This window comes from Bufo bufo, chromosome 2 (assembly GCF_905171765.1).
Source record: "Bufo bufo chromosome 2, aBufBuf1.1, whole genome shotgun sequence".
NCBI lineage: Eukaryota > Metazoa > Chordata > Amphibia > Anura > Bufonidae > Bufo > Bufo bufo.
Genome location: NC_053390.1, coordinates 315,699,066 through 315,726,698, shown reverse-complemented (window position 1 = coordinate 315,726,698; position 27,633 = coordinate 315,699,066). Strand labels below are relative to the sequence as shown.

General features: G+C 42.5%; 1 protein-coding gene across 1 annotated transcript; it reads left to right on the top strand.

Moving 5' to 3' along the window:
- Window positions 1-728: 728 nt before the first annotated feature.
- Window positions 729-13,069, top strand: S1PR3 (sphingosine-1-phosphate receptor 3). The gene is made up of 2 exons (XM_040416959.1): window positions 729-909; window positions 11,203-13,069. Exon 2 carries the CDS (start codon window positions 11,308-11,310, stop codon window positions 12,481-12,483), a length of 1,176 nt encoding a protein of 391 aa, XP_040272893.1. The 5' UTR covers window positions 729-909; window positions 11,203-11,307; the 3' UTR covers window positions 12,484-13,069.
- The last annotated feature ends 14,564 nt before the right edge of the window (window positions 13,070-27,633 follow it).

Below are 27,633 nucleotides of genomic sequence, written 5' to 3'. Positions count from 1 at the left end.
CGTGGGATTATGGTCATCCCTGTTGTGGATCCCTAAATTTTATTGCCTTGAGGAAGGTTTCCCGTCTCAATGCTGTGTACCATCTCTGGTACCATCACACAGGAGGACAGGGGCTGCTGCATGTATTCTCCGGCATCCCTGATCCCCAGATGACTGTGGCATCTGAAGGGTTAAAAGTCTGTGACCGACATTACAGCCTGACACCGGGCGGTCATGGCACCCGCTACATGCGCCAGCGGTCGCCATTATAAAAAAGCTTGTAAATTTACTGTCAGCTGTGGGGAACGGGCTAACTTCCAAGCCTTCACAGTGAGATTAGGCCACCAAGTGGGACGAATATGACTAGGCAGAGTGGCCTGGGTATAGGAATTGTGTACGTCCTGATACAGAATCATAACTTAAAGCTCCTAGACCTCATTATAAAACCCCCCTGCCAGTGATAATACTGACGTCTTCTTATGGGACAGCACCCTCAGGCTCCAAGGTCCATGTGTGAATGCTACATCTGCATGAATTACTGCTCTTCTGTAGAGCTGCAAGTAGAATATGAAAGTTTGAACTGCTATTTTGCCAGCTACTGAAAAACAATGCCCTTTGACAATGTAGAATTACCATCACAATGTTATTCATAGGAGCTGGAGGGAGAGCATTACAGTGGAGGAGGAGGAGGCACTATAAGGAAAGGCTGGGATGTGCTGCCCTCATTCACATCCTACAGAGTGGCCAGACAACATCTGTTTAGGACAGAGAAACCCTCAGAAAGGAGGATAAACTCATCCTACATCCTTCTTCTGATCATTGCTCATACATCCCGATACATTGCTCTTCTGGGTGGGGGGGATACGATACACGTGAACCTGGAATTACAAACTAATTTAGAAATTGCACTATTAGCATTAAGCACTAGAGGTAAGTTACTAAACTACATGTCTCTACCTCTTTTTCATTTTAAAGAATTCTGCATTTATTTAATATGTGTCCATATTCATCTGTCTATATTCTGTATGTATCCAAACTTGCTCCGAATATTTTTCTATTCTTTATACTGCCACATAGTTCTGTATATCTACTGTATGCTTTCCTAACCATCTGTATGCATTTTGCACAGACGCCTAAGTCTCTCTATATGTCACATCTCTTCTCTTATACTCCATGTTGAATTTCGGTATGATCTGTATATTAAACATATGTTTTCTGGGTATATATGCATTGGTATGTCCTAACCTTGAAGGTGACTATAGCTAGCTTTCTTGAGTAAATTCAAAACTAGTTAAGATGCCAGTAACATAGTGATAATACTCTAGGGTATAGAAGTACTATAAGAAATGGATTCCATCAGACAGAACTAGCAAAATAGAGGTTAACAGCATAATTCTGAGGATGCCAATGTAAATTACAGCCCGACTGTAAGATTACTACCATTGCCAGGAACAGTCCTAAGATTTCATGTACATCATTTTGTTTTTTTAGATGTTTGTATTACACATTTTCCCATTGAGTTTGTATGATGATTCATAGGAGTCTTTTAGCTTTTTGTCAGACCTTCGCCTGAATAAAAGCACATCATTCAGTCTGAACCGCCTCACTGGATATATTATTTTAAAGAGCTTTGTTTCTACGGTTCATGAAAGGGCCACTGTACTGCGTATCTATGTGATGAGCTAGTCCCACTAGTCACAATGCTGGAATCAAAAGCTCTTGGTAGATAATGTGCTAGGCTAACCCTTATTTCTATTTCATTAGAAATCCCCTATTATAGGAATCAAATAGGAATCTATCTTCCGCCTTCCATTGTGGTTGATTTGGGGAAATGTGACTATTTGGCTCATTTGGCTTTGATATTCTGATTATTCTTTTTATATGTTTTAGGCACTTTTGGTTTGACGCTTTTCAAAAGTGAGTAGAAAAGGGAGCATGGCTTTAATAAAAACGCACCAGATTTATCAACGGCCTGCACCGTTTTTTGGTTGCAGAATAATGGTGCAAAGTAAGGAGCCTTTAAAAGAAATTTCGAGCAAGAAGTGAAAAATGTATCACATGGCGGATAAATTTTGCGCATCTTCATACTATAAATTTAGTGCATCTTCAGGCTGCCTTGTCTAATTTTATGCTGTCTAAATTCTGGACAACATTAGTAAATCTGTCCTATTTTCTTTTGTATATATACATTTTCTACTTCAGTTGAACTTTTGACAATGAGCATGGACTTGGACACATATAGTCCTGTTACCATCACCTACTACTGAAGGTGGTGGCTACCTCTTATTGTTCATTTGATAAAAGCTCATGCAGTCCAATAATATACAGTATTAAATGGGTTATCTGGACTACAGATCTTGATGACCTATCCTCAGGATGGATCATCAATATCAGATCGGTGGGGATCCGACACCCAGCACTCCCACCAATCAGCTGTTTTGGGCCGGAATTTACAAGTGTACAGAGTGGAAGCAGAAGGCTCCGTACACTTAGGGAGCTGGCGTACTGAATGAGAGCTGAGCTGTGTTACCTGACATAGCCACTACACAGGGTACGGAGCTATATGCCTCCTGCTCTGTACACTATTTCTAGCCCAATGATCAGTGGGGGTTCTCGGTGTCAGACTCCCACCTATCTGGTATTGATGACCAATCCTCAGGAAATGTCATCAATATCATTCTGTACTCCAGAAAACCCCTTTAACTACTTTGTACTACATACAATTTTATACATCAACATAGTGTCTGTGATTGGTGATAACGCAGATCGCAGACTTTTAACTCCTCAGATGCCATGGTCAAATGTGAGGCTGCAACGGTTCCCCCATAGGCAAACGCCCATACTATTAAAATATAAAAGTATTTATCCCATGCAGCAAACGGCGTAACAGAATGGATATCAAAATGGCTGAGTCACCATTTTTCCATTGGGCCACCTCTGCCAAAAAATTTAATAAATAGTGAGCACAATGGTATCAATAAAAAGTACAGATTGTCCCGCAAAAAATGGGGTTCAGAATATGTCAATGCAAATAAAAAATACATTTTTACAAAGTTTATATTTTTTTCAGTATTAAAACAAGAAAAAAGTATGGTATCATTTTAATTGCACTGACTCGGAAAATGAAGGTAACAGGGTAACAGGTCAGTTTTACCGCAAAGGGAACGTTGTAAAAACAAAACCCATAAAACTGTGGTGGAATTGTGTTTTCTTCCAATTCCACCCTATTTTTTTGCAGCTTCCCACGACATTGTATGCGATATTAATTGTTGCCATTAGAAAGTACAACCTGTCGCACAAAAAAAAACACGACCCTCCTATGGCTATGTGAACAGAAAAAGAAAAATGTTATGGCTCTGGGAAGGCAGGGAGTAAAAAATTAAAACGCTAGAGAAAATCCCCCGATAATGAAGCGGTTAATCTAGACTCAGGTGCCATTAACATTAATGGATCCAATATGTATGTACCCTGCAATATTGAATTAAGGTGAGAACGATATCAAAAAAGATCCTGCAGAATGACATTACATCCAGTCGTGATGGATACACTATGGCATCTGGTCAGACAGATACCTTGCTTGTTGGCTGCTGGGTTTGTATTCTTACATTTAATGTGTGCCATTGTTACTGAACGCAAGCAACGTGGTAGAAATATATGACATACGTATCAATGTCATCTGTCATAGCGGTGTCAAACTTTCCAGAAACATGAGCCGTAGATTAAAAGTGAACACTATTCCCAGTGACCTACTTATCATCAATCATGGTATAGTACTGCCCTGGCTCGACTAAGATTACCAAAAACTAGACAAGGGATCAGTCATGGAAGTAATATATATCGATATTTATTTATTTTTTTTCCTGCAGCTAATTGTGAAAAGTATTGATAGCTAATTAACTGTCATGTAATGATTTAATGATATTTAGTGTGTTAAAGAATTGCCATATAACATGTGGATTTTTCTACACACTGTGCTGCATATATGCAGTGGATTTCGTCCTATATATTAAAGGGGTTGTCCAACTTTTTTATTTTATTTCCACCTCAGCCAACTCTACCTGTGGAAAAACCCACACTCACCTTCTCCCTGCTGCTTCGTTCAGGCTTCCTGGTTCTCTTCACTTCCAGTCCCATCGGGGTCACATGTACCGCTGCAGCCAATGACTGGCCTCAGGGGTGATGTGTCCCCAAGCGGCATGTGACCCAGCAGTGATATGTCACCTCTAAGGTCAATCATTGGTTGCAGTGGTGCTGAAGACCAGTGAAGTCAGGGAGCCAGAACAGAGCAGCAGAGACCAGGTACAGTTGGCTGTGGTAAAAAGCTGGATAACTCCTCTGAAACCTGGAAAATCTGTGGCTTTTCCACAGTATAATGATAGGATTTTCAGCTCATTGGTCTGGGTCTTTTGTACTTTAAATTGTTGCGTATTTCCAGTGCAGAATCCACACTATAATGGTGGGTTTACACGATCAGATTTTCAGGCCGACTATCAGAAACGAACGTTTGTACAAATGCTGCCCGTGTGAAGGTGCCACAGATCACCCGATGAACGAGCAAAATACTTGTTCATAGGATGAAATGAACTTTGATACGGACATCTCAATCATTGTTTCTGGGCAGCAGATCGTGCTGTGTAAATGGCATTCTTCTGCCCAGAAAAAAATGGGGGAAATTGATCATACTGATGTAAAGTAGAACTGGCTTAGTTGCCCATAGCCACCAATCAGATTCCTCCTTTTATTTTTCACAGCTCCTTTGGAAAATAAAAGGTGGAATCTGATTGGTTGCTATGGGCAACTAAGCCAGTTCTACTTTACACCAGTTTGATAAATCTCCCCCAATGAATCTGTATGCAGTAGCCATCACTCATCCCCATACAGCGGAGGAAAGATTCCTTCCTGATAAATGTCTGCTTGTCGGCACAGTGTAAATGCGCCTTAAATGTGCAGCAATTCTATTGCCTTAGGCTACTTTCACACTAGCATTTCTATTTTCTGGTATTGAGATCCGTCATAGGGTCTTAATACCGGAAAAAAAAAGGCTTCAGTTTTGTCCCCATTCATTGTCAATGGGAACAAAACGTAACTGAACAGAACAGAATGCTCCAAAATGCATTCCGTTCCGTTTGGTTGCGTTCCCATACCGGAGAGAGAACTGCAGCATGCTGTGGTTTTATTTCCGTCCTGGGATGCGGAGCAAGGCGGTCCGTCATGATGCATAATGCAAGTCAATTGGGTCAGATCAGTTTTCTCTGACACAATGTGACACAATAGAAAATGGATCCATTGAAAGTCAATGGAGTTCATGACGGATCCGTCTTGGCTATGTTAGGGTACTTTCACACTTGCGTTGTGGAGATCCGGCAGGCAGTTCCGTCGCCGGAACTGCCTGCCAGATCCGGAAATCCATGTGCAAACGGATAGCATTTGTAGACGGATCCTGATGCGGATCCGTCCAACAAATGCATTATAACACTGGATCCGTCTCTCCTGTTTCATCCGGAAAAACTTATCCGGTATTTTTTTTTTTTGCTGCATGCGCAGACCGGAAAACCGGATCCGTTTTGCCGGAACACTTGGTGCATACTGAACGGAATGCTCTCCATTCAGAATGCATTAGGATAAAAACTGATCATTTTTTTTCCAGTATTGAGCCCCTAGGACGGAACTCAATACCGGAAAACTTTATCAGAAGTGTGAAAGTACCCTTAAAGATAATACAACTGGATCCGTTCATAACAGATGCAGATGGTTGTATCATCAGTAATGGAAGCGTTTTTGCTGAACCCTGCCAGATCCAACAAAAACACTAGTGTGAAAGTAGTCTTACATTACTTTTAGTTCTATGTATTAGATATGTATCTTGAGAGCTTTGCAGTTTATCCTTAGGGTACTTTCACACTAGCGTTTTTATTTTCCGGCACTGAGTTCCGTCAAAAGGGCTCAATGCTGGAAAATAACTGATCAGGTATATCCCCATGCATTCTGAATGGAGAGTAATCCGTTCAGGATGCATCAGGATGTCTTCAGTTCAGTCATTTTGACTGATCAGGCAAAAGATAAAACCGCAGCATGCTACGGTTTTATCTCCGGCCAAAAAATCTGAAGACTTGCCTGAATGCCGGATCTGGCATTTTTTTCCATAGGAATGTATTAGTGCCGGATCCGGCATTCAGAATACTGGAATTCCGGATCCGTCCCTCCGGTCTGCGCATGCGCTGACTGAAAAAAAGGTGAAAAAAATAAATGCCAGATCCGTTTTGCTGGATGACACCGGAAAGACGGATCTGGCATTTTCAAAGCATTTTTCTGACTGATCAGGCATTTTTAAGACGGATCAGGATCCTGATAAGTCTTACAAATGCCATCAGTTGGCATACGTTTTGCCAGATCCAGCAGGCAGTTCCGGCGACGGAACTGCTTGCCGGATCACTCTGCCGCAAGTGTGAAAGTAGCCTTAAGGATTCATGCACATAAATGTAAGGGCTCCGTGACCGTGCCACTGACCGCAATTAGCGGTCCACAATGCACGGGCACTGGCCGTGTGCACTCCGGGCTGCAGACCCATTGACTTGAATAGGTCCATGATCTGCAGGATACGGCAAAATAAAGGACATCTTCTGCGGTGCAGAGTCATGGACCCGAAAGCCTGCGGAAGTGCTTCGTAGTGTTTCCATGGGCTTCAGATCCTTGCCTCGGCTCCACAAAAAAATACAACAAGTCAGTGGGTCCAAACTACGGGCACGGAGCCCTTATTGTCGTGTGCATGACACATACTTACAATTTAGTCACTATATTTTACATTATATTCAAATAATAGTCTTCATTACGTCTTGCAATGAATATGTACTGTTTAGGGCATACTGTAGTGTCAAATGTTTCAAGCAAATCCAAATTTTAGGAAAGAATTTAACTAGTAAAATTAAATACTGGCTACTTAAAGGGAAGCGAGAATGGAATTTGCTCTAGAGGAAGTAGTTACAGCAAATTCACCAGGGGAATTTAAGATGAAATAGGATAGGTTCCTTGAGAAAAAGTCTCAGAACTATAGGAATCTGAAGGTCACGTTAGAGTTCTCTATCAATAAACATATCATCTCCAGGGCCCATTAAGACCCTCTTGCTTGTCCCCACACCGAGAGTGAACAGAAAACAGCACATATGCTTTTTGTTTTAGGCAATCGGTGTGTAGATAGATATATATAGTCCTTGAATGAGTACAATGTTTCTTGAACGTATGCTTAAAATCCCAGGAAAGGTCTTAAGTATGTTGTTAATCACATCATGAAAATAAAATGATTGTCATAATGGTTGCCCTGAATATGCCAGTAAAAGTAAAACCCTCGGGATTTTGATATTGAGGGCCTAACTTCTGGATGGGTCACCAATATCAGCGAGGATACAAAATAAAGTGTGGTTAATCTAAGGCTACATTCACACAAACATATTTTGTTTCCGTGTCCGTTCAGTTTTTTTTTTTTCCGGATTGGATGAGGACCTATTCATTTCAATGGGTCCGCAAAAAATACGGACAGCACACTGTGTGCTGTCTGCATCCGTATGTCCATTCCGTAGCCCCACAAAAAAAAATATATAGAGCATGTCCTATTCTTGTCCATTTTGCGGACAAGGATAGTCATTGTTACAATGGATCCGCAAAAAATAGATGCAATACGGATGCCAAAAGGACGTCATACGTATTTTTTGCGGATCAGTGTTTTTTGTGGATCGCAAAATACATACGGTCGTGTGAATGTAGCCTAAGAGACCACAAAGTACCACAATTCTAAGAAAAAAGAGCTTCTAAAGTCAGGCAATCATGATCTGTTTTAGTCGTGTCTCCAGGCTACTAATTTCAGCATGTCACCTATAACCCTAATAGTACATCTGGGTAACTGTAACTAAAGCTATTCTCTTCTGCCCTGTTCGCATGCAAGTAGGGAGCACACCCTCTCTTTTCAAAGATCTTGTCCTTTGTAGAGGCCAGCACATGGCCCCTTTCACTTATAATGGCCGCCTGTTTTGGAAACATGCATTACATTCAAGTGGCAATGAGGACCTCATCTAAACAATCATTTTGGAAATCCAAAGGTACATATACAAATGGCAGGTGAAGAATACTGAAGTATGCTGAAGCACACCGAAAGTTCATTAAAACCAAAGCATTTTTGAAACAATGTCTGGCTACAAAGAGATATCTGAAGTGATTTCAGGTCATACACAAAGGGGTCAATTAAGGGGGAAAAAATGGAGGAGATTGATCAAAACTGGTTTAGACCAAAACTTAGTTGCCCATAGCAACCAATCAGATTCCAGCTTTCATTTTTCAGAGCACCTTTGGAAAATGAAAGGTGCAATCTGATTGGTTGCTATGGGCAACTAAGTCAGACTTCCTTTACACCAGTTTTGATAAATCTACCCCAACATTGGTGGAGATTTATCAAAACAGGTGCAAAGAAAAAATGGCTTATTTGCCCATAGCAACCAATCAGATTCCACCTTTCATTTTTCAGAGCTTCTTTGGAAAATGAGACCATCAATCTGATTGGTTGCTATGGGCAACTAAGACAGTTCTCCTTTACGCCAGTTTTGATAAATCTCCCCCTGTCTTTGAGACAAATGGTGAGGGTTGCCCGTTCCTAAAGCTCACTAAGTTCTGACTTAGGCTTCATGCACACGACCGTTGTTTTGTTCCACATCAATGGGGCCGCAAAAGATGCAGACAGCACTTTGGTGCTCTCCACATCCGTTGCTTTGTTCCGCGTCCCTGCGAAAAAAAAAAAAAAATAGAACATGTTCTATTCTTGTCCGTTTTGCGGACAAGAATAGGCATTTTTATCACAGGACGGGACGTTCCATTCCGCAAAATGCAGAACGCACGCACTGTACCGAATTTGCGGACCGCAAAACGCAGTACAGTCGTGTGCATGAGGGCTTAGGGTATGTTCAGATGGTGAAAATACACGTTGGAAAATTCCAATGTGTTTTTGCAGAAGAATCTGCAGCAGAAATCCAAGGTTGACCCTCGGTTTTCGGAAACTATTTAGCATGCCACTGATCCACCTGGAGATTTTTGCCAATTCAATGAAACTAAGCCATGTGCAGCTACCCACCTGCCACGTAAAGGCATTGTTTGCATATGAATTGCAGTCAGAGCAAATTATCACCTAGGCATTCTTTTATATTTTAGTGGGTTTTTTTGTATATATTTTGTCTTTATCATATAGAAACTTTATATAGTGATAGTGTGGTCTGCAAGTCCTATATACAATCATAGGTCGTTCTTTTTAAGAGGGGCATTTTCCATTCTTCAGTTTCCATATCAAAAGATACATCCTGCCTGCAGCTCCCTTAAGCCAATGCTGCCTCAGGCAAGGTGCTTGCTTTGGTTTCCATCAAGAAGGCTGCCCTACCCCGACACATAATAAATGATGTCTAGCATCTGGCTGGTGGCTTCACTTTGGTTTGTTCCCAGAACAGCCATTTGTAGCACTAAACAGCCAGTAATGAGTTTAATGCACACGATTCCCGTGATAAGATGAAGAAGGAATCGCACTCATTTCCATCTTCGTTGCACATTAACTCCAAGTAACACTGGAAGTATTCCCTGATCATAATGATCTAGTTTCTCGTAACATTTTTCGCTCCGGGCCCAGTTGTCTGAATGAGTTCACAAATAGTCTCTTTTTAGTGCAGAATCACAAGATAGTTTGGAATTTGGAGGATTTACAAGCAAAACCCCAGGTGGTGGAAACTGTTGAGGGGTTTCAGCAGTAGGCCCAGGCTGGAATTTAGAAGGTCACGACCAGGGACTAGAGGTGTTTTCCTTACTAAACCTCATGTATGTGGCTGTATCATAGCTCTGTACTGAAGTGTAATATGGCATCAATAGGAGTCTAAGGGGCAATAACATACTCCACCTCAAGCCGTCTTGGAGAAGTACTGTCATATCTGTAAGATGGTGTCATACAAAGACACCAAATGGTGGAACCTGGTTGGACTATAGGGCTGTAATATGGAGCTGAACGGACTCCATGCTCCTCTGTACATGTTCCATACACAGACCTCTGCTGTGTTCTTCCCTCTTTAGCTATCAGACTGATGATGTGGAAGTTACAGACCTCATACCACAAGACAGATCGGAAACACAATCATGTAGCAGAGCTGAATGTGTCTTAAATTCACTGTGATAACTCTTTGAGTTGATTAAGAACTATGACAAATCCTTATGAATTGTATGGACAAATGACAAATTTATCTCTGCTATACAACTGCAGCTCAAAAGTACTTTGGAAACTAAAAAACGCACTTTGCATATAAATGGGCACAAACATGAAGGACAATGTTTAACATTAACAAAAAGAATGGTGTTGATTCTCCGTTGTAACAAAATGTCTGATTTAGTAAGTCATGTAATAACAATTCTGGAGCATCTATTCTTATAACTCTATGTTGTACCATTCCTCTATTATTCCTAGTAGAAGACTATGAATGAGTTGCCAAGGTTTACCAGTTGGGGGTGTGTTTCTGTATTGCCGGTGTGATACTGTGCAGGGACACCCCCCCCCAACTGGTAGCACCGAGATGGACCTTCATTGCAGACTGTTGGCAATTCATTCATAAAATTCTAAAAGGAATAACAGAGGAATGGCACAACATAGAGATATGAGAAAAGTATGTATTACATGGGGAATGCAAGTAGTTACTAAAACTGACATGTCAGGAGAGGCGACAGATCCTCTTTAAGTTGCCACATACAACTAATATGCTGCTTTATATTTTAATGCGATTAAAAGAAGCATATAGATTTTATGTGTGACTTAGGGTTTATGCACGCAAATGTATTTTTTGTCCGCATCCGATCTGCTTTTTTTTTTTGGCGGGACGGATGTGGACTCATTCACTTCAATGGGGCCGCAAAAGATGCTATCTGGATCCGTTTGTCCATTCCATGGCATCTGCGAAACTATAGAACATGTTCAATTCTTGTCCCCATGACGGACAAGGATGGGACAGTTCTATAGAGGGCTGGACATTCCCTTCTGCAAAATGCAGAACACACGTGGCCGATATCCATGTTTTACAGATCTGCAATTTGCAGACCACAAAAACGTCTACAGCCGTGTGCATAAGCCCTTATAGACTGGAGAGAAGCAAACTATTGAAAAAATTGGGTGCAGCTTGTAAAAGAATTATAAAACTCATTTTGTCTTTTATTTTGCAGGATCTCACTCTGCCTTGCAAGATGTACAACTCACTCCCTGCAGTTCATTCCAAAGAGAAGTTGCAGAATATGTGGCTACAGTGCCCTCTAGTGGATTGTGTTTAAATGACAGCATTGAAGGTGGCAATCTCTCTTCCAATCTCAACTACCATGGGCGCTGATTACCTAACTTCTACTAATCTGATTGTCCAAGAACATCAGAAATGTGACATTACAATCAAACTTCATTATAACTACACAGGGAGGCCTCTAAAAATCAATGGGGATCGGATGGACAAAACCAGTTTGTTATTTCTTATCATATGCAGCTTTATAGTCCTGGAAAACCTCATGGTACTGATTGCCATATGGAAAAATAACAGATTCCACAACAGAATGTACTTTTTCATTGGTAATTTAGCACTTTGTGACTCGTTAGCTGGCATTGCCTACATAGGAAACATCCTCATGTCCGGAGTTAACACCTGTAATATCTCATTGACGGCCTGGTTCGTGCGCGAAGGCAGTATGTTCATAGCCCTTGGTGCATCCACCTTAAGTTTGCTGGCCATTGCTATTGAAAGGCATTTGACAATGATAAAAATGAGGCCTTATGATGCCAACAAGAAATACCGTGTATTTCTTCTCATTGGGACCTGCTGGCTTATTTCGTTTTCCTTAGGTGCCTTACCAATCCTTGGCTGGAACTGTCGGAACAACTTGGAGGACTGCTCCACGGTGTTGCCGTTGTATTCTAAGAAGTATGTCGGCTTTTGCATCAGCATTTTCATAGCCATCTTGATTGCAATAGTCATCCTCTATGCACGGATCTATGTCTTGGTAAAGTCCAGCAGCAGAAGAGTCACCAATCACAGCAATTCGGAGAGATCCATGGCCCTGCTTAGGACAGTTGTCATCGTGGTCGGTGTATTCATCGCCTGCTGGTCCCCGTTGTTCATTCTTCTCCTGATCGATGTCGCCTGTAAAGCAGGCGAGTGCCAGATCTTATATAAAACGCAATGGTTTATCGCTCTAGCAGTGCTCAATTCAGCCTTGAATCCTCTCATCTACACTTTGGCCAGCAAGGAGATGCGCCGGGCTTTCTTCCGCCTAGTGTGTGCTTGTTTGGCCAAGTCCAGCACCTCAAGGTCTTTGCCGATTCAGCCAACGCCAGATCAGAGCAGGAGCAAATCCAGCAGCAGCAGCAATTCCCCGAAACACAAAGGATTCCTACAATCCCAGTTTCAGAGTAAAGAGGACAAAAGCGAATCTTCATTTCAGAATGGGAATATCATCAAATGACTGACGCCCATCATACAATCACTTCCAGCTCTACTTTAAGGAGTTTTTATTTTCTACCTTGGTTTCTGCACTTAAATTATGGCAATTCAGTGGATTCTAGAAGAATTTGCATTTCTCTATTTAATGCATGGATTCTCATTAAGCGCCCTAACTCAGGAAATAAAGGGCATGCTCCACAGTTGCATTCTATACGTTACCTTGAAGAACGACTTGTCTCTTGTCTGTAACTCTAAATAATAAAGACTTACGTATCTGTCCATTATAACAGTAATATATTCTAGTTATGTAGGTGGCCTTCTGGTGTGCATGTGATGCATGACCCATAGCAATGCTTCTAGAGGAGTATTCTGATTAGAGAAGGTTCAGTGCATACTGTAAGATTGGTGGGGGTCTGACCACTGGGACCTCCACTGATCACAAGAATGGGGGGTCCAATGCCCCTGTATGAATGGAGAAGCAGGTAAAGCATGCACACTGACGTGACATTAATCTCTATTGGACTGCTGGAGATAGCCAAGTTTATCACTTAGTTATGTCCAACAGTCCCATGATTGACCATTGCACAAATCAAACAAGGGACACAGGATTCCCGTTCTTGTGAACGCTGGGGGGGGAAGGGGGGGGGGCAACCATTGCCCCGGAATATCCCTTTAAAGTATTATTATTGTGAGTCTGACCCACTATAGGGTGACACCAGACTGTAAAGGCAGTCAACATTCATTTTTAGCTTGTAGTGAAATTATAATGGTTTGCTTTTATAATCTGGCCAAGCATCCTGCAACTTATTTATAAAAAAAAAGTGCCATTTTGATGATTTTCTGTGCACCAAAATGGTGCAAATTTTCCCCAACGTTTGTCACATTCAGTAGCTCATTGCAGAATTTACTATTTAGAACGAGCTGACTATGCTGCATTCCTGATATGATCTGCTGTTGGCTAGAGCAGAAAATTGAGTCACCCATTCCTGAGATCTCCACCAAAGTGGAAGCTGATGGGCATTAGGAGAACTTTAAAAAATGGTGAGAAGACACTGGATAAACTTGGCCGTTATTTTCTACTCCTTTTCTTAACGTTATCGGCTGAAAAAAGACAATGGGGGACATTTATCAAGACTGGCATTCCCATAGGCTAGTCTTGATCCTTTGTGTGCTGGAGTGAGATGCATCTTAATAAATTAGGTTGCATTTCTGGCATTGTGTGCGCCGGAAACTCAAATCTATGCTGGTGGAGACGAGCTATAACTTATGCCAGTTTCTGGTATAAGTTATGGTAAATCTTGCGGGCCGTGATAGGGTCCACCCCTTCCCTCTTCTTTAGAAAAGTGTGAAAAGCTGAAAAAGTTACAAATGATGTCGCAAATATGACGTGTGCCATCATTTGCAACTTTTTAACGCAAAATGGATAAATGCCCTCCAAATTCTTTTGTAGATGTCAAATGTCAGATGTTTAGTCGACAGAGAAAACAATGAGGGAGATTTATCAAACTGGTGTAAAGTAGAACTGGCTTAGCTGCCCATAGCAACCAATCAGATTCCACCTTTCGTTTTCGACAGCTCCTTTGGAAAATGAAAGGAGGAATCTGATTGGTTGCTATGGGCAGCTAAGCCAGTTCTAGTTTAGTTTGATAAATGACCCCCAATGTCTTGCTCTATTGGATATTTTCTACTATTCCTTAGAAGGGCAGATCAGAGCGAGCAACATTTGCTAGATCTACGGTAGCGTTATATTACAATATGATGGCTCCTATTATACTACATACTTAGGGTCCATTCACACGACCATATTTCTCTCTCCGCATCCATTCCGCAATTTTGTGGAAAGGGCACAGACCCATTCATTTCAATGGAGACACAAAAGATGTGGACAGCACACCGTAGTTCCGTTCCATTTCCCACAAAAAAAGATAGATCATGTCCGATTCTTGTGGACAAGAATTTGCTTTTCTATCATAGCACCGGCCATGCTCTGTCTGGAGTTTGCAGACCGCAAAACACTTTTACGGACGTGCGAATGCACCCTAAGAGTGTATTCATGTTTTATGGAGGAAAAATTTGTGAGGTAATGGCATTTAGTCAATGCAGTTGATTTAAATGTAGACTATTGTGGAATGGTGCCCATCATTGGACATAGACTTAAAAAAACTTGTGGACTATTATGTCTTAAAGTGTCCCTGTATTTTAAAAATACTTTTGATATGTCATAGGTTGTGATCAGTGGGGACCCCCCCGATCGCTATGAGAAAGCAGCTTTCCTGCAGAGCACTGTCCTCACTGCAGTAGATGGATTCGGTAGAAAGTCTATGAGCCCAATCTATCGACTGAGCTCTCTCCTCATTCTAGTGATCAGTGGGGGTCTCATCACTCGGACCTTCACCGATCAAAACCTTTCATATGTCATTTCAAAGTTGTTTTTTAAGTGCAAGCGCAGTTTAGCTCATCATAATATCAAGTTCATCAATTACATCCCAAACATCTAATTGTAAACTCACTCAAACAGATAGATCTATGTATTGGAGGCTCCGGGGCAGATTTAATCACCTTTAGGCTACATGCACACGAACGTTGTTTGTTTCCGTGTCCGTCCGTTTTTTGTTTTTTTTGCGGATAGGATGCAGACCCATTCAATTCAATGGGTCTGCAAAAAATGCGGACAGCACACCGTGTGCTATCCGCATCCGTATGTCCGTTCCATAGCCCCACTAAAAAAAATATAACATGTCCTATTCTTGTCCGTTTTAGGTATTGTTACAAAAAAATGGCATACGGATGTCATCCGCAATTTGCGGACCGAAAAACACATACGGTCGTGTGCATGTAGCCCTAAAGGAAAAATAGTGATACATGCAGCATAATTTTTTTCTGGAAAAATAATGGACACCTCAACACATCCGGATGGATCCCACTTATACGTCAATGGGGTCCATCAGGTGCCATTGGCGTCCCTCATGTAATGGATCCAGCCATGCATCTTGGTTTCTATTATAAATGAAAATGACAATGCAGATGTGAACAGAGCCTAAGTAGCTGAGGTTCTGCAGAAGCCGGCATCAAACGTCCACACTCAAGCTCTTGTGAAAACTACAGTTACCAGCATGCTTCACTCACTTCTATGGGAGGTCTGAGAGGTAAGTGCACATACTGGGAATTTCACAGCAGCTGGAGTGCGGAGGGTTGCTGACCACTGTGCTACAGATCCAGAAGGTCTGGTACCTGGAACTAGTTTACTGCATTCTGTAGAATGGAATTTCTGAAGACCCCTATGAGAAATTACTGAATATATTATATGACATTATAATAATGTTCTTATTATAGATATTGTCCATTACAACCAAGCAGTGTTCTGTACCTTTTAATCAGGATTAGGAATAACCTTTCGTTGGGCTGCACCAACTTTACTTTAAAGCTTTTGATAATTGGATAGGAATATTCTGGGATCTGCTGAGCAGGGCTATGTGACAGCTGTATCTACTCAGTATTAGAGCTCAGGCATATGAACGCATTTCCTTTCCGCTTCCGTTCCGGTTTTTTTGCGGACCGTATGCAAAACCATTCACTTCAATGGGTCAGCGAATTCTGCATTCCGTTTCCCTATTTCCGTATTTCCATTCCACAAAAAAATAGTGCATGTCCTATAATTGTCTGCAAATTATGGTCCGAGGCCCCATTCAAGTCAATAGGTCCGCAAAAAATACGTAACGCACATGGAACACATCCGTATGTCATCCGCATTTTACGGATCCATACTGTAGAAATGCTATGACCAGCCCATATTGCTCATGTGTTTGGTGATTAATAAGTTATTGTTTCCGTTTCCGATCCGCAAAAAACGGATCGCATACGGAAACCATTCGGATATGTTTTGTGGAATAACGGAACGGAAGAGGACTTATATCAGAGAAAAACAAAACTCAGATACGAAACAACGGTTTATTTCATCAGGCCAACCTCTTACTAAGGCCTCATGCACACGAACGTATTTTTTTTTTTTTTTGCGAACCGTATGTGGAACTATTCTCTTCAACGAGTCCGCCAAAAAAATGGAAGTTACTCCATTTGCATTCCGTTTCCGTATGCCCGCAATTGCGGACAAAAATAGGCAGTTCTATGGGGGTGCTGGCCGGGTGTATTGCGGATCCGCAATACACTACGTAAGTGTGAATGGACTCTAAAGTGTAACTAAGGCCTCTTGCACATGACCGTATGGCTTTTTCAGTATTTTGCGGTCCGCAAAAAACGGATCCACAAAAAATACGGATGACGACAGTGTGCATTCCACTTTTTGCGGAACGGAACAGCTGGCCCCTGATAGAACAGTTCTATCCTTGTCCGTTATGCAGACAATAAGGGTCCATTCACACGTCCACAAAATGGGTCCGCATCCATTTTGCAATTTTGTGGAACAGGTGCGGACCCATTCATTTTTTAATGGGGCCGGAATGTGCTGTCCGCATCCTCATTTGCGGATCTGCACTTCCGGATCCACACTTCTGTTCCGCAAAAAAATAGAACAAACAAGTCCTATTCTTGTCCGCTTTTGCGGACAAGAAAAGGCATTTTCTATGAGAGTGTCGGCGATGTGCGGTCCACAAAATGCGGAACGCACATTGCCGGTGTCCGTGTTTTGTGGATCCGCAATTTGCAGATCCGCAAAACACATACGGACGTGTGAATGGACTCTTAGGCCTCTTGAACATGAATGTTTTTTTTCCGTGTACGTTACGTTTTTTGCGTTCTGTATACGGTCCATATACGGAACCATTCATTTCAATGGGTCCGCAAAAAAAAACGGAATGTACTCCGTATGCATTCCATTTCCGTATTTCCGTTTTTCCGTTCCGTTCAAAGATAGAACATGTCCTATTATTGTCCACATAACGACAAGGATAGTACTGTTCTATCAGAGGCCAGCTGTTCAGTTTCTCAAAAAATGGAATGCACACGGACGTCATCCGTATTTTTTGCGGATCTGTTTTTTGAGGACCGCAAAATACTGAAAAAGCCATAAGGTCGTGTGCAAGAGGCCTAATAGGACATGTTCTATCTTTTAACGTAACGGAAAAGTGGAAATACGGAAAAGGAAGGCATACGGAGTACCTTCTGGGTTTTTTTTTTGCGGATCCATTGAAATGAATGGTTCCGTATACGGAAAGCAAAAAACGGAACGTGATCTGAAAAAAAAACGTTTGTGTGCAAGAGGACAAAGGGCTTGTTCACATGACCGTTGTCCCTCCGTTGCCGTATTGCGTCCCACATACGGCGGGTCCGCAATACACGGGGCACCGGCCGTGTGCATTCCGCATCACGGATGCGGACCCATTCACTTGAATTGGTCCGCAAATCCAGACATGCGGTGCAGAACGGAACGGAACCCTGCGAAAGCACTACGGAGTGCTTCCGTGGGTTCCGTTCCGTGCCTCCGCACTGCAAAAAGATAGAACTTGTTCAAGTGAATGGGGGTCACGATCTGCATGCGGTAGCCCCGCGGCCGGTGCCTGTGCATTGCGGGCCGCAATTTGCAGTCCACAGCACGGGCACGGAGGGGCATCGGTTGTGTGAACAAGCGCTAATACTCAAGGCGCATACCATTGTGTTGAGATTTGATCTACATGTCATCACATGGGTGTGGGTAGACTTGCATGAATTTCGTGAGGATTTCTGTGAATTTCTGCACCAAATCCACATCAAAATCCACATGTGTTACTTGCAATTTTGTTGTGGATTTGATGTAGTTTTGCCCCAGATCTCTCTCATCTATTGAAAAGGGAGAAATCCAAACCAAAAATCACACATACAATTGACATTCAAAGTCTTCAAAGTCCACACAGCAGAATAAAGCGATTTGTCTATATCTCATAGGCTACATTCCCATCTGCGGCAATGTGATCCGCCACCAGTTGTGGCAGAGAATGCCAGGAATTGGCTGGACAAAAAACACAGCATGCACATTTTTGCCGGATTGCGGCCAGATCTTCATCAGGCCCCATTAACTATAGGACCGGTGGGCATTGTGGTCGTAACCAACAGCGCTGGATTTGGAGAATTCCGACCGGCTATTTCTCTGCCAGAATTGCTGCCACAGATATGAAACTAGCCACGGACTTTGCTGGTTCTGTATTAGGGCTCGTACACACAAACGTGTGCTGCCCGTTGCCATATTGTGGACCGCATTTGCGAATCCGCAATACACGGGCACCGTTCACTTCAATGGGGTCCGCAAATCCGGTGATGCTTCCTGGAGTTCCATTCCATGCCTCCGCACCGCAAAAAGATAGAACATGCTCTATCTTTTTGCTGAACGGATGGATCGCGGACCCATTCAAGTTAATAAGTCCGCGATCCCTATGCGGCTGGGCCACGGTCGGTGCCTGTGCATTGCGGACCGTGTGAACGAGCCCTTATGCTGCGGTTTTTCACACGAGAATCCGCACAAAAAAACTAACATAATCTGCAATGTTTACAGCCCTTTTACGAGGGCTGAGAGATCAGGTAATGATCGGGAACAAACCTTCCTATGACTGTTTATTCCCGATCATTCCCACCTCATTAGTCGCATTTACATGAAACATCGTGAAGGTCATTCCACCACATCCAGCCCTGGTCATTGCTGCATGTACAGTACATTGATGGCTGGATGCGGATGAAAGATCTTCACTGTGATTTTTTATCCCCATGCAGTTTCCTTGTCTGTCGGTGGCACATGTGCTGGATGCTCAGAGGCACCTTTACATGGGGCAACCACCAGGAATGAGCGTTGGTGCCATCAGTCATCCCCAGTACTTGTCCAGGTCCTCATCCTGGATAAAAGGGCTTTTATTGTCGCACATTTTCTATAGCATTAATGTCAGAACTAACGTTTGACTGAAGACAAATCACCCTGGACTAGGTGAAATGACTTATGCATGCATGTTGAGTAAGAAAATGGTAGATATAATAGCATGAGGTTATATGCATTGTATGCTGTATGGTTTATATTGCGAAACGATATTTACACTATTTTCCAATTTAGCTGTGAAATATCAATTTGTTTTCTCAAAATCTCAAATCAAAATTCATTTTATTTTTTATACTTAATCTTGTCCGTAGTAAAAAAAAAATGCATAAAACTCATATATACAAGTACTGTAAATGTATTAATTATTTTAAGCCCCCCCCCCCCCTTTGCTTTCATGACATGGAATGATGCCAATAATGTATATGTTTCTTGACTCCACATTATGCAAAAATGTATTTTTGTAGACTAAATAAACATGTATGAAATTTCTTTTCTGTTTCTATTGTTAGAAGAATTCCAATATTTAGCTATTTGATTGCGACACAGTTGCAAGAAAAAGTTAGTGAAGCCTTTGGAATGATCTGCATTTCTTTATTTATGGAGTAAAACAGTTTGCTTTGGGGGTAGCTAGGATACTCCTCTGGAGGACACCAGTTTCCATATCGAAATACTTTTAATAAAAGGATGAGTTCTTTTTGAAAATACATTGGGGCAGATTTCTTAATACTGTTTTAAATAGAACCTCTCACCATAAAAATGCAGCGGCAGCATTATAGAGCAGAGGAGGAGGGCAGACTGATCAGCAAAACTTCAGACGTACGTGTGGAAGGTGCTATCAGTGGTGTGTAATTATGCATATACTGTATAGATAGCTGTCAGTCACTGATAGTTGTACACAGGGGAGGTGGTATCAGTAATTGATAACATTCTCTGTGTAAGGCCTCATGCACACGACAGTGTTTTTTCACTGTCAGTGATTTGGCTTCAGTGGTCTGTGTCCGATTTTGCTTCAGTTGTGTTTCCTTGTGTCTTCCTTTTTTTTTGTCTGACAGGGGAAAAAAAAGGAAGGTTAATGAAAAGTGTAATTTTATTGCACCAAGGTGTGCATCCGTTTTTTTTTTTTGACGGACCCATTGACTTGAATGGGTCCGTCCTCCGTTTTCCACTGACAAGAATAGGACAGGTTATATTTTTTTAACGGCCTGGAAACGGCCTGGACGCGGAGAAAAAACGGAGGACTATCAGGTTTTTTTCACAGCTCCATAGAAATGAATAGGACCTCCGCTAAACTGTGAAAAATGATGGAACAGACGTGGATGCACACAACGGTCGTGTGCATGAGGCCTAAGTGTGTATACAGGTGAAACTCGAAAAATTAGAATATTGTGCAAAGTTCATTTATTTCAGTAATGCAACATAAAAGGTGAAACTAACATATGAGATAGACTCATTACATGCAAAGCGAGATATTTCAAGCCTTTATTTGTTATAATTTGGATGATTATGGCTTACAGCTTATGAAAACCCCAAAGTCACAATTTTGAGGTACCCTTTGCTCAGGGGGTATGGATTAATTAGCTGACTAGAGTGTGACACTTTGAGCCTAGAATATTGAACCTTTGCACAAAATTTTTATTTTAAGCTGCATTAATGCAATTCCTTTTAAGTTGCATTACTGAAATAAATGGACTTTTGCACAATATTCTAATTTTTCGAGTTTTACCTGTACATAGATAGTAGGGATGAGCAAATCGATTTCGGATGAAACATCCGAAGTCGATTCGCATAATACTTCGTCTAAATACTGTACGGAGCGAGCGCTCAGTACAGTATTAGAATGTATTGGCTCCTATGAGCCGAAGTTATTACTGCGCGAAGTCTTGCAAGACTTCTCATGATAACTTCATAAATCAATTTCTACTGTAAAAAAACAATTTCCCAAACTCGGGTTCGGTTCCAAGTGGTTCCAAGAGCACTTGCTCCGTACAGTATTCAAATAAAGTATTATGCGAATCGACTTCGGATGTTTCATCCGAAGACGATTCGCTCATCCCTAATAGATAGCTGTCAGTCACTAATAGTTGTACATGGGGAGGTGTTATCAGTAATTGATAACATTCTCTGTGTAAGTCAGTGGCGTGCCTAGGGTGTTTGGCACCTGGGGCGGGTCATTTCTTTGGCACCCTCCCCAATACTTTAAAAAAAATGGTACCGCCTCACAGTAGTATTGCCCTCATTGTACAACCTTCACAGTAGTTTATTTGTACAGATGTGTGCCGCCTCACAGTAGTTATGCCCACATTTTGCCCCCCTCACAGTAGTTATGCCTTCTCTGTGTGCCTTTCACAGTTGTAATGCCCTCTTTGTGCCCCCTTCACAGTAATAATCCCCATAGTTCCCCCTTCACAGTAATAATCCCCATTGTGCCCCTTCATAGTAATAATGCCCATTGTGTCCCCTTCATAGTAATAATGCCCATTGTGCCCTCTTCACAGTAATAATGCCCATTGTGCCCCCTTAATAGTAGTAATGGCCATTGTGCTAGTAATTCCCTCTGTGCCCCCTCCATAGTAGAAATCCCCATTGTGCCCCCTTCAAAGTAATAATGCCCACTGTGCCCACTTCACAGTAATAATACCCTCTGTGCCCCCTTCATTGTAGTAATGCCCTCTGGCTCTGTGCCCCCTTCATAGTAGAAATGCTCATTGTTCCTCCTTTACATTAATAATGCCCTCTGTGCCCCCTCCATAGTAGTAATGCACTCAGTGTCCCCTCCATAGTAATAAAGTCCTCTGTGCCCCCTCCATAGTGTAATATCCTCTGTGCCCCCTCCATAGTAATAAAGTCCTCTGTCTGTGCCCCCTCCATAGTAATAAATCCCTCTGTGCCCCCTTCATAGTAATAAAGTCCTCTGTGCCCCCTCCATAGTAATAAAGCCTTCTATGCCCCCTCTGTATTTAAAAAAACACAGTAACTACTCCCCTTGTTCCGTTCCTGAAGCTCACAGTCCTCTCTGCCCTACAGGCATAGATCGCTCTACAGCACTGTGTGGGCAGAGCTTAGGCAGATTTCCGGGCTGCAGGCTTCACCCACACATGTCGGCAGAGCGATCTGTGTCTGCAGGCTGAATGGTGGAGCAGCGAGAAGTCTTCCTGCTTCACCATTCTGTGCGCTGCTGGCCTGAAGGAGGGGAGGAGCGTGGGGAGTGACAGGACCCAGCTCCCTGCGCTCCGGCAATAAGTGCTTCAATCTGTATTGATGGAAGCGCTCATTGCTTCTGGCACCACCCTGAGAGCAGGCTTCCGGGGCGGACCGCCCCCCATGCCCCCCCCCCCCCTCCTTAGTACACCAATGGTGTAAGTGTTTATACAGAGATAACTGTCAGTCAATGATATCTGTACATGGGGGAAGTGTTATTAGTGATTGTTAGCATTCTCTGTGTAAGTGTGTATACATAGGTAGCTGTCAGTCACTGATAGTTGTACACAGGGGAGGTGTTATAAGTGATGGATAGCGTTCTCTGTGTAAGTGTGTATACATAGATAGCTGTCAGTCACTGATAGTTGTACACAGGGGAGGTGTTATAAGTGATGGATAGCGTTCTCTGTGTAAGTGTGTATACATAGATAGCTGTCAGTCACTGATAGTTGTACACCGGGGAGGTGTTATCAGTGATTGATAGCATACTCTGTGTAAGTGTGTATACAGAGATAGCTGTCAGTCACTGATAGTTGTACTCTTTGGAGGGGTTATCAGTGATTGATAGCGTTCTCTGTGTAAGTGTGTATACATACATAGCTGTCAGTCACTGACAGTTGTACATGGGGGAGGTGTTATCAGTGATTGATAGCATTCTCTGTGTTAGTGTGTATATAGCTATACACAGGGGTGGTGTTATCAATGATTGATCGCATTCTCTGTGTAAGTGTATCAATCAGTCACTAATAGTTGTACATGAGGAGGTGTTATCAGTAATTGACAAAGGAATTGTGGGTGGGCACTCAGACTATGGACTAGGCAGAAAGCAATTTATTATAAGGTCAATAAAATATAAAATATATAAAATGTTACAATAAAATACAAACATAAACAATCCTAGTATTGATAGGCAAATCGCATGTGTTTTACATATACAATCCTAGAATTGCTAGGCAATGCAAATCACAATAAGTATACCGAGACCTGCAACATATACAATCCTAGAGTTGTAGGCAATGCAAATTTCAATATGTGTACTGGGACCTGCAACAGTATAACAATAAGACTGAGACTTGCAACAATGTGAGGATTGAGTAGCTTGAGACATCCAAACAGTCAATAAGGACCAGTACTGGTGAATTATATCGCAATGTCTCTAATCATGGAGTTCAACAGTAGTATATTATGTCACAATGTCTCTGGTAGTAAATGCAAGGCTAAACAGCCGTCAGAGGAATTCCTTCTGGATGAAATCCCGTATGGATCAAATAGCCAGCCTATATGTAGGTAGATATGCGGGGTAGTGTAACTTACGTACCGATATCTTCCTGTGCGGCGTCCCGCATCGACAGTACAGTGGACTCACCTCTATGTCCGTGTAATAGATATTGGAAGCTAACCTCCTCTCCGCCATGGTTCAGCGGTTTTCCTTGTCAGTGGTGGCGGGGAGTAGACTGCAATCACTGTTCAGCTGGTCGATTTTCATGCACCAATCTCACGATAGTTTGCAGCATTGATTTCGGCTGTATTGCCGCTCCAGCTGGAAAATTTCTTCAAACGAATTCCATCAACTGTATACAGCTTGGTAGTTCCTACAGCATATATTTCCACGCCAAACGCGTTTCGAAACAACCAGTTTCTTCATAGATGTACAGGGGGAGATGTTATCAGTGATTGATAGCATTCTCTGTGTAAGTGTATACATAGATAGCTGTCAGTCACTAATAGTTGTACACAGGGAGGTGTTATCAGTGATTGATAGCATTCTCCGTGTAAGTGTGTGTACAGAGATAGCTGTCAGTCACTGATAGTTGTATACAGGGAGGTGTTATCAGTGATTGATAGCATTCTCTATGTAAGTGTGTATACAGAGATAGCTGTCAGTCACTAATAGTTGTACATGGGGAGGTGTTATCAGTTATTGATAGCATTCTCTGTGTAAGTGTGTATACATAGATAGCTGTCAGTGTGTATACAGAGATAGATGTCAGTCACTGATAGTTGTACACAGGGGAGGTGTTATCAGTGATTCAATGCATTCACTGTGTAAGTGTGTATACATATATAGCTGTCAGTCACTGATAGTTGTACACAGGGGAGGTGTTATCAGTGATTGATAGCATTTTCTGTATAAGTGTGTATACATAGATAGCTGTCAGACACTGATAGTTGTACATGGGGAGGTGTTATCAGTGACTGATAGCGTTCTCTGTGTAAGTTTGTATACAGATATAGCTGTCAGTCACTGATTGTTGTACATGGGGGAGGTGTTATCAGTGATGGATAGCATTCTCTGTGTAAGTGTGTATATATAGATAGCTGTCTGGCGATGTCCCCCACGGTCTTAGGCTCAGTGTTCAATAGTGAACCCGCTCCATGGTTTCCTTCCAGCCCTGGGCACAGCATGCTTTCAGCTTGTTCCCTGTAGCACTTCATTTAAGGGCCGGCATGCATCGCTTCCTGTAATTTATGGGTTTAGCATATGTGACCAAACTGACCAATACTAGCCCTCCTGCACCTATTTAAGTAGTCCAGCCCCCAGGTGTCTGAGTGTCAAGGTCCTTGTGTCCTGCAAAGGTTGCTGTTATCTCTGCCTGTGTTTCTGGACTCCGCTACCTGTTTGATCCCTGCCTGCTTACCTTGACTATCCTGTTGCCGATCTGGATTGCCTGACCTGTACCTGTGCCGCCTGCCCTGACCTTCTGCTTGTTTGAATTCGCCTCTGCCTTATTCCTCGGTGCTGCACTGTTGCTCCTAGTTAAGACTTGGCCTGCTGACTACATCTTTGGAACAAGAGGTCTGGGCACCCAAGGTAGATAGGACCATAGAGGCTGGATCCATCAATAGCAGAAGGGGTGCTTTCAGTGGGAAGGAACACAGCAGTAACAGTGTACTGACATAGTACAATTTAGTCTACATGTTAAAGGGGTTGTCTCACTTCAGTAAATGGCATTTTACATGTATCCAGAGGTTACGGCCACCCTGCAATCCTAGAGGCTCTACCCTCTTTGACAGGGCCAGGCAATAAGAACATCAAAATGCAGGGGGTGAGGCAGTTGCAGAGAGAGCAGAGCCTCTAGGTGTAACAGGAACGCCCTCATTGCTCATTTGCATATATCAAAACTTCATTTTTCTGAGCAATGTGGGCATTATGTTCGCATTCATAATTATGTAAGAAGGTCATCTTTTACTGTCAACAGCAGCATTTACATGATAATGTAAAAAAATATTATTTATTGTGAAGTGATGGCATTAGAGATTAAGCATAGTACAACAGTGCCATCTAGTGTCCATACTTATTATTGCGTATGAATAAAGATTTTTTCTAAACATGGTGACCTTGAAAATTATATTCTTTGCTGAATCATTTTTTGTTTCAGAACTTTCTGAATTCAGATATGCATGAATTATTTAACTACTTATAGAAATTTACCCACATTAATATTTATTTATTGCAAACTTATTTTTAATTGAACCTCTTTTTAATTTTTAATTATGTTATAAAGAATTTACTACCCGTTTAATAGGTTTAATAAGGGGGCATGTTTTTAAAGTTAAGTTCTTTTTATACTTGGAATTTATTTTTACTTAGGTTCATCGACTTGAAAAGACACCGTGGTGTAGGGTGACTTATTTTCAGGCAGTGCTTCATGGGGAAAAAAGGATGTAAACTAGCACATACCTGTCCTGTACTGTCTCTGGTTTGGCTGGTATGAGTTACTTTGCATACTTTCTCCTCATGGAACATTGCTTGAAAAATAAGTCTCCACAGATAGTTCCTCTTCTGTGCCCCCATTATGTATATAGTGTCTCTTCTGTACCCCTTTATATATACTGTATAATGCCACTTCTGTGCTCCATTTATATATAGTTCCTCTTCTGTGCCCCCCTTTATATATATAGTGCCTCTTCGGTGCCCTTTTATATATATACACTGCTCAAAAAAATAAAGGGAACACAAAAATAACACATCCTAGATCTGAGTTAATTAAATATTCTTCTGAAATACTTTGTTCTTTACATAGTTGAATGTGCTGACAACAAAATCACACAAAAATTAAAAATGGAAATCAAATTTTTCAACCCATGGAGGTCTGGATTTGGAGTCACACTCAAAATTAAAGTGGAAAAACACACTACAGGCTGATCCAACTTTGATGTAATGTCCTTAAAACAAGTCAAACTCAGACTCAGTAGTGTGTGTGGCCTCCACGTGCCTGTATGACCTCCCTACAACGCCTGTGCATGCTCCTGATGAGGTGGCGGACGGTCTCCTGAGGGATCTCCTCCCAGACCTGGACTAAAGCATCTGCCAACTCCTGGACAGTCTGTGGTGCAACGTGACGTTGGTGGATAGAGCGAGACATGATGTCCCAGATGTGCTCAATTGGATTCAGGTCTGGGGAACGGGCAGGCCAGTCCATAGCATCAATGCCTTCATCTTGCAGGAACTGCTGACACACTCCAGCCACATGAGGTCTAGCATTGTCTTGTATTAGGAGGAACCCAGGGCCAACCGCACCAGCATATGGTCTCACAAGGGGTCTGAGGATCTCATTTCGGTACCTAATGGCAGTCAGGCTACCTCTGGCGAGCACATGGAGGGCTGTGTGGCCCTCCAAAGAAATGCCACCCCACACCATTACTGACCCAATGCCAAACCGGTCATGCTGAAGGATGTTGCAGGCAGCAGAACGTTCTCCACGGTGTCTCCAGACTCTGTCATGTCTGTCACATGTGCTCAGTGTGAACCTGCTTCCATCTGTGAAGAGCACAGGGCGCCAGTGGCGAATTTGCCAATCTTGGTGTTCTCTGGCAAATGCCAAACGTCCTGCACGGTGTTGGGCTGTAAGCACAACCCCCACCTGTGGACATCGGGCCCTCATATCACCCTCATGGAGTCTGTTTCTGACCGTTTAAGCAGACACATGCACATTTGTGGCCTGCTGGAGGTCATTTTGCAGGGCTCTGGCAGTGCTCCTCCTGTTCCTCCTTGCACAAAGGCGGAGGTAGCGGTCCTGCTGCTGGGTTGTTGCCCTCCTACGGCCTCCTCCACGTCTCCTGATGTACTGGCCTGTCTCCTGGTAGTGCCTCCATGCTCTGGACACTACGCTGACAGACACAGCAAACCTTCTTGCCACAGCTTGCATTGATGTGCCATCCTGGATAAGCTGCACTACC

Bases quoted from the DNA above. Each gene is read 5' to 3' on its own strand.
- S1PR3 (XM_040416959.1), top strand. From the start codon at position 11,308: ATGACAGCATTGAAGGTGGCAATCTCTCTTCCAATCTCAACTACCATG.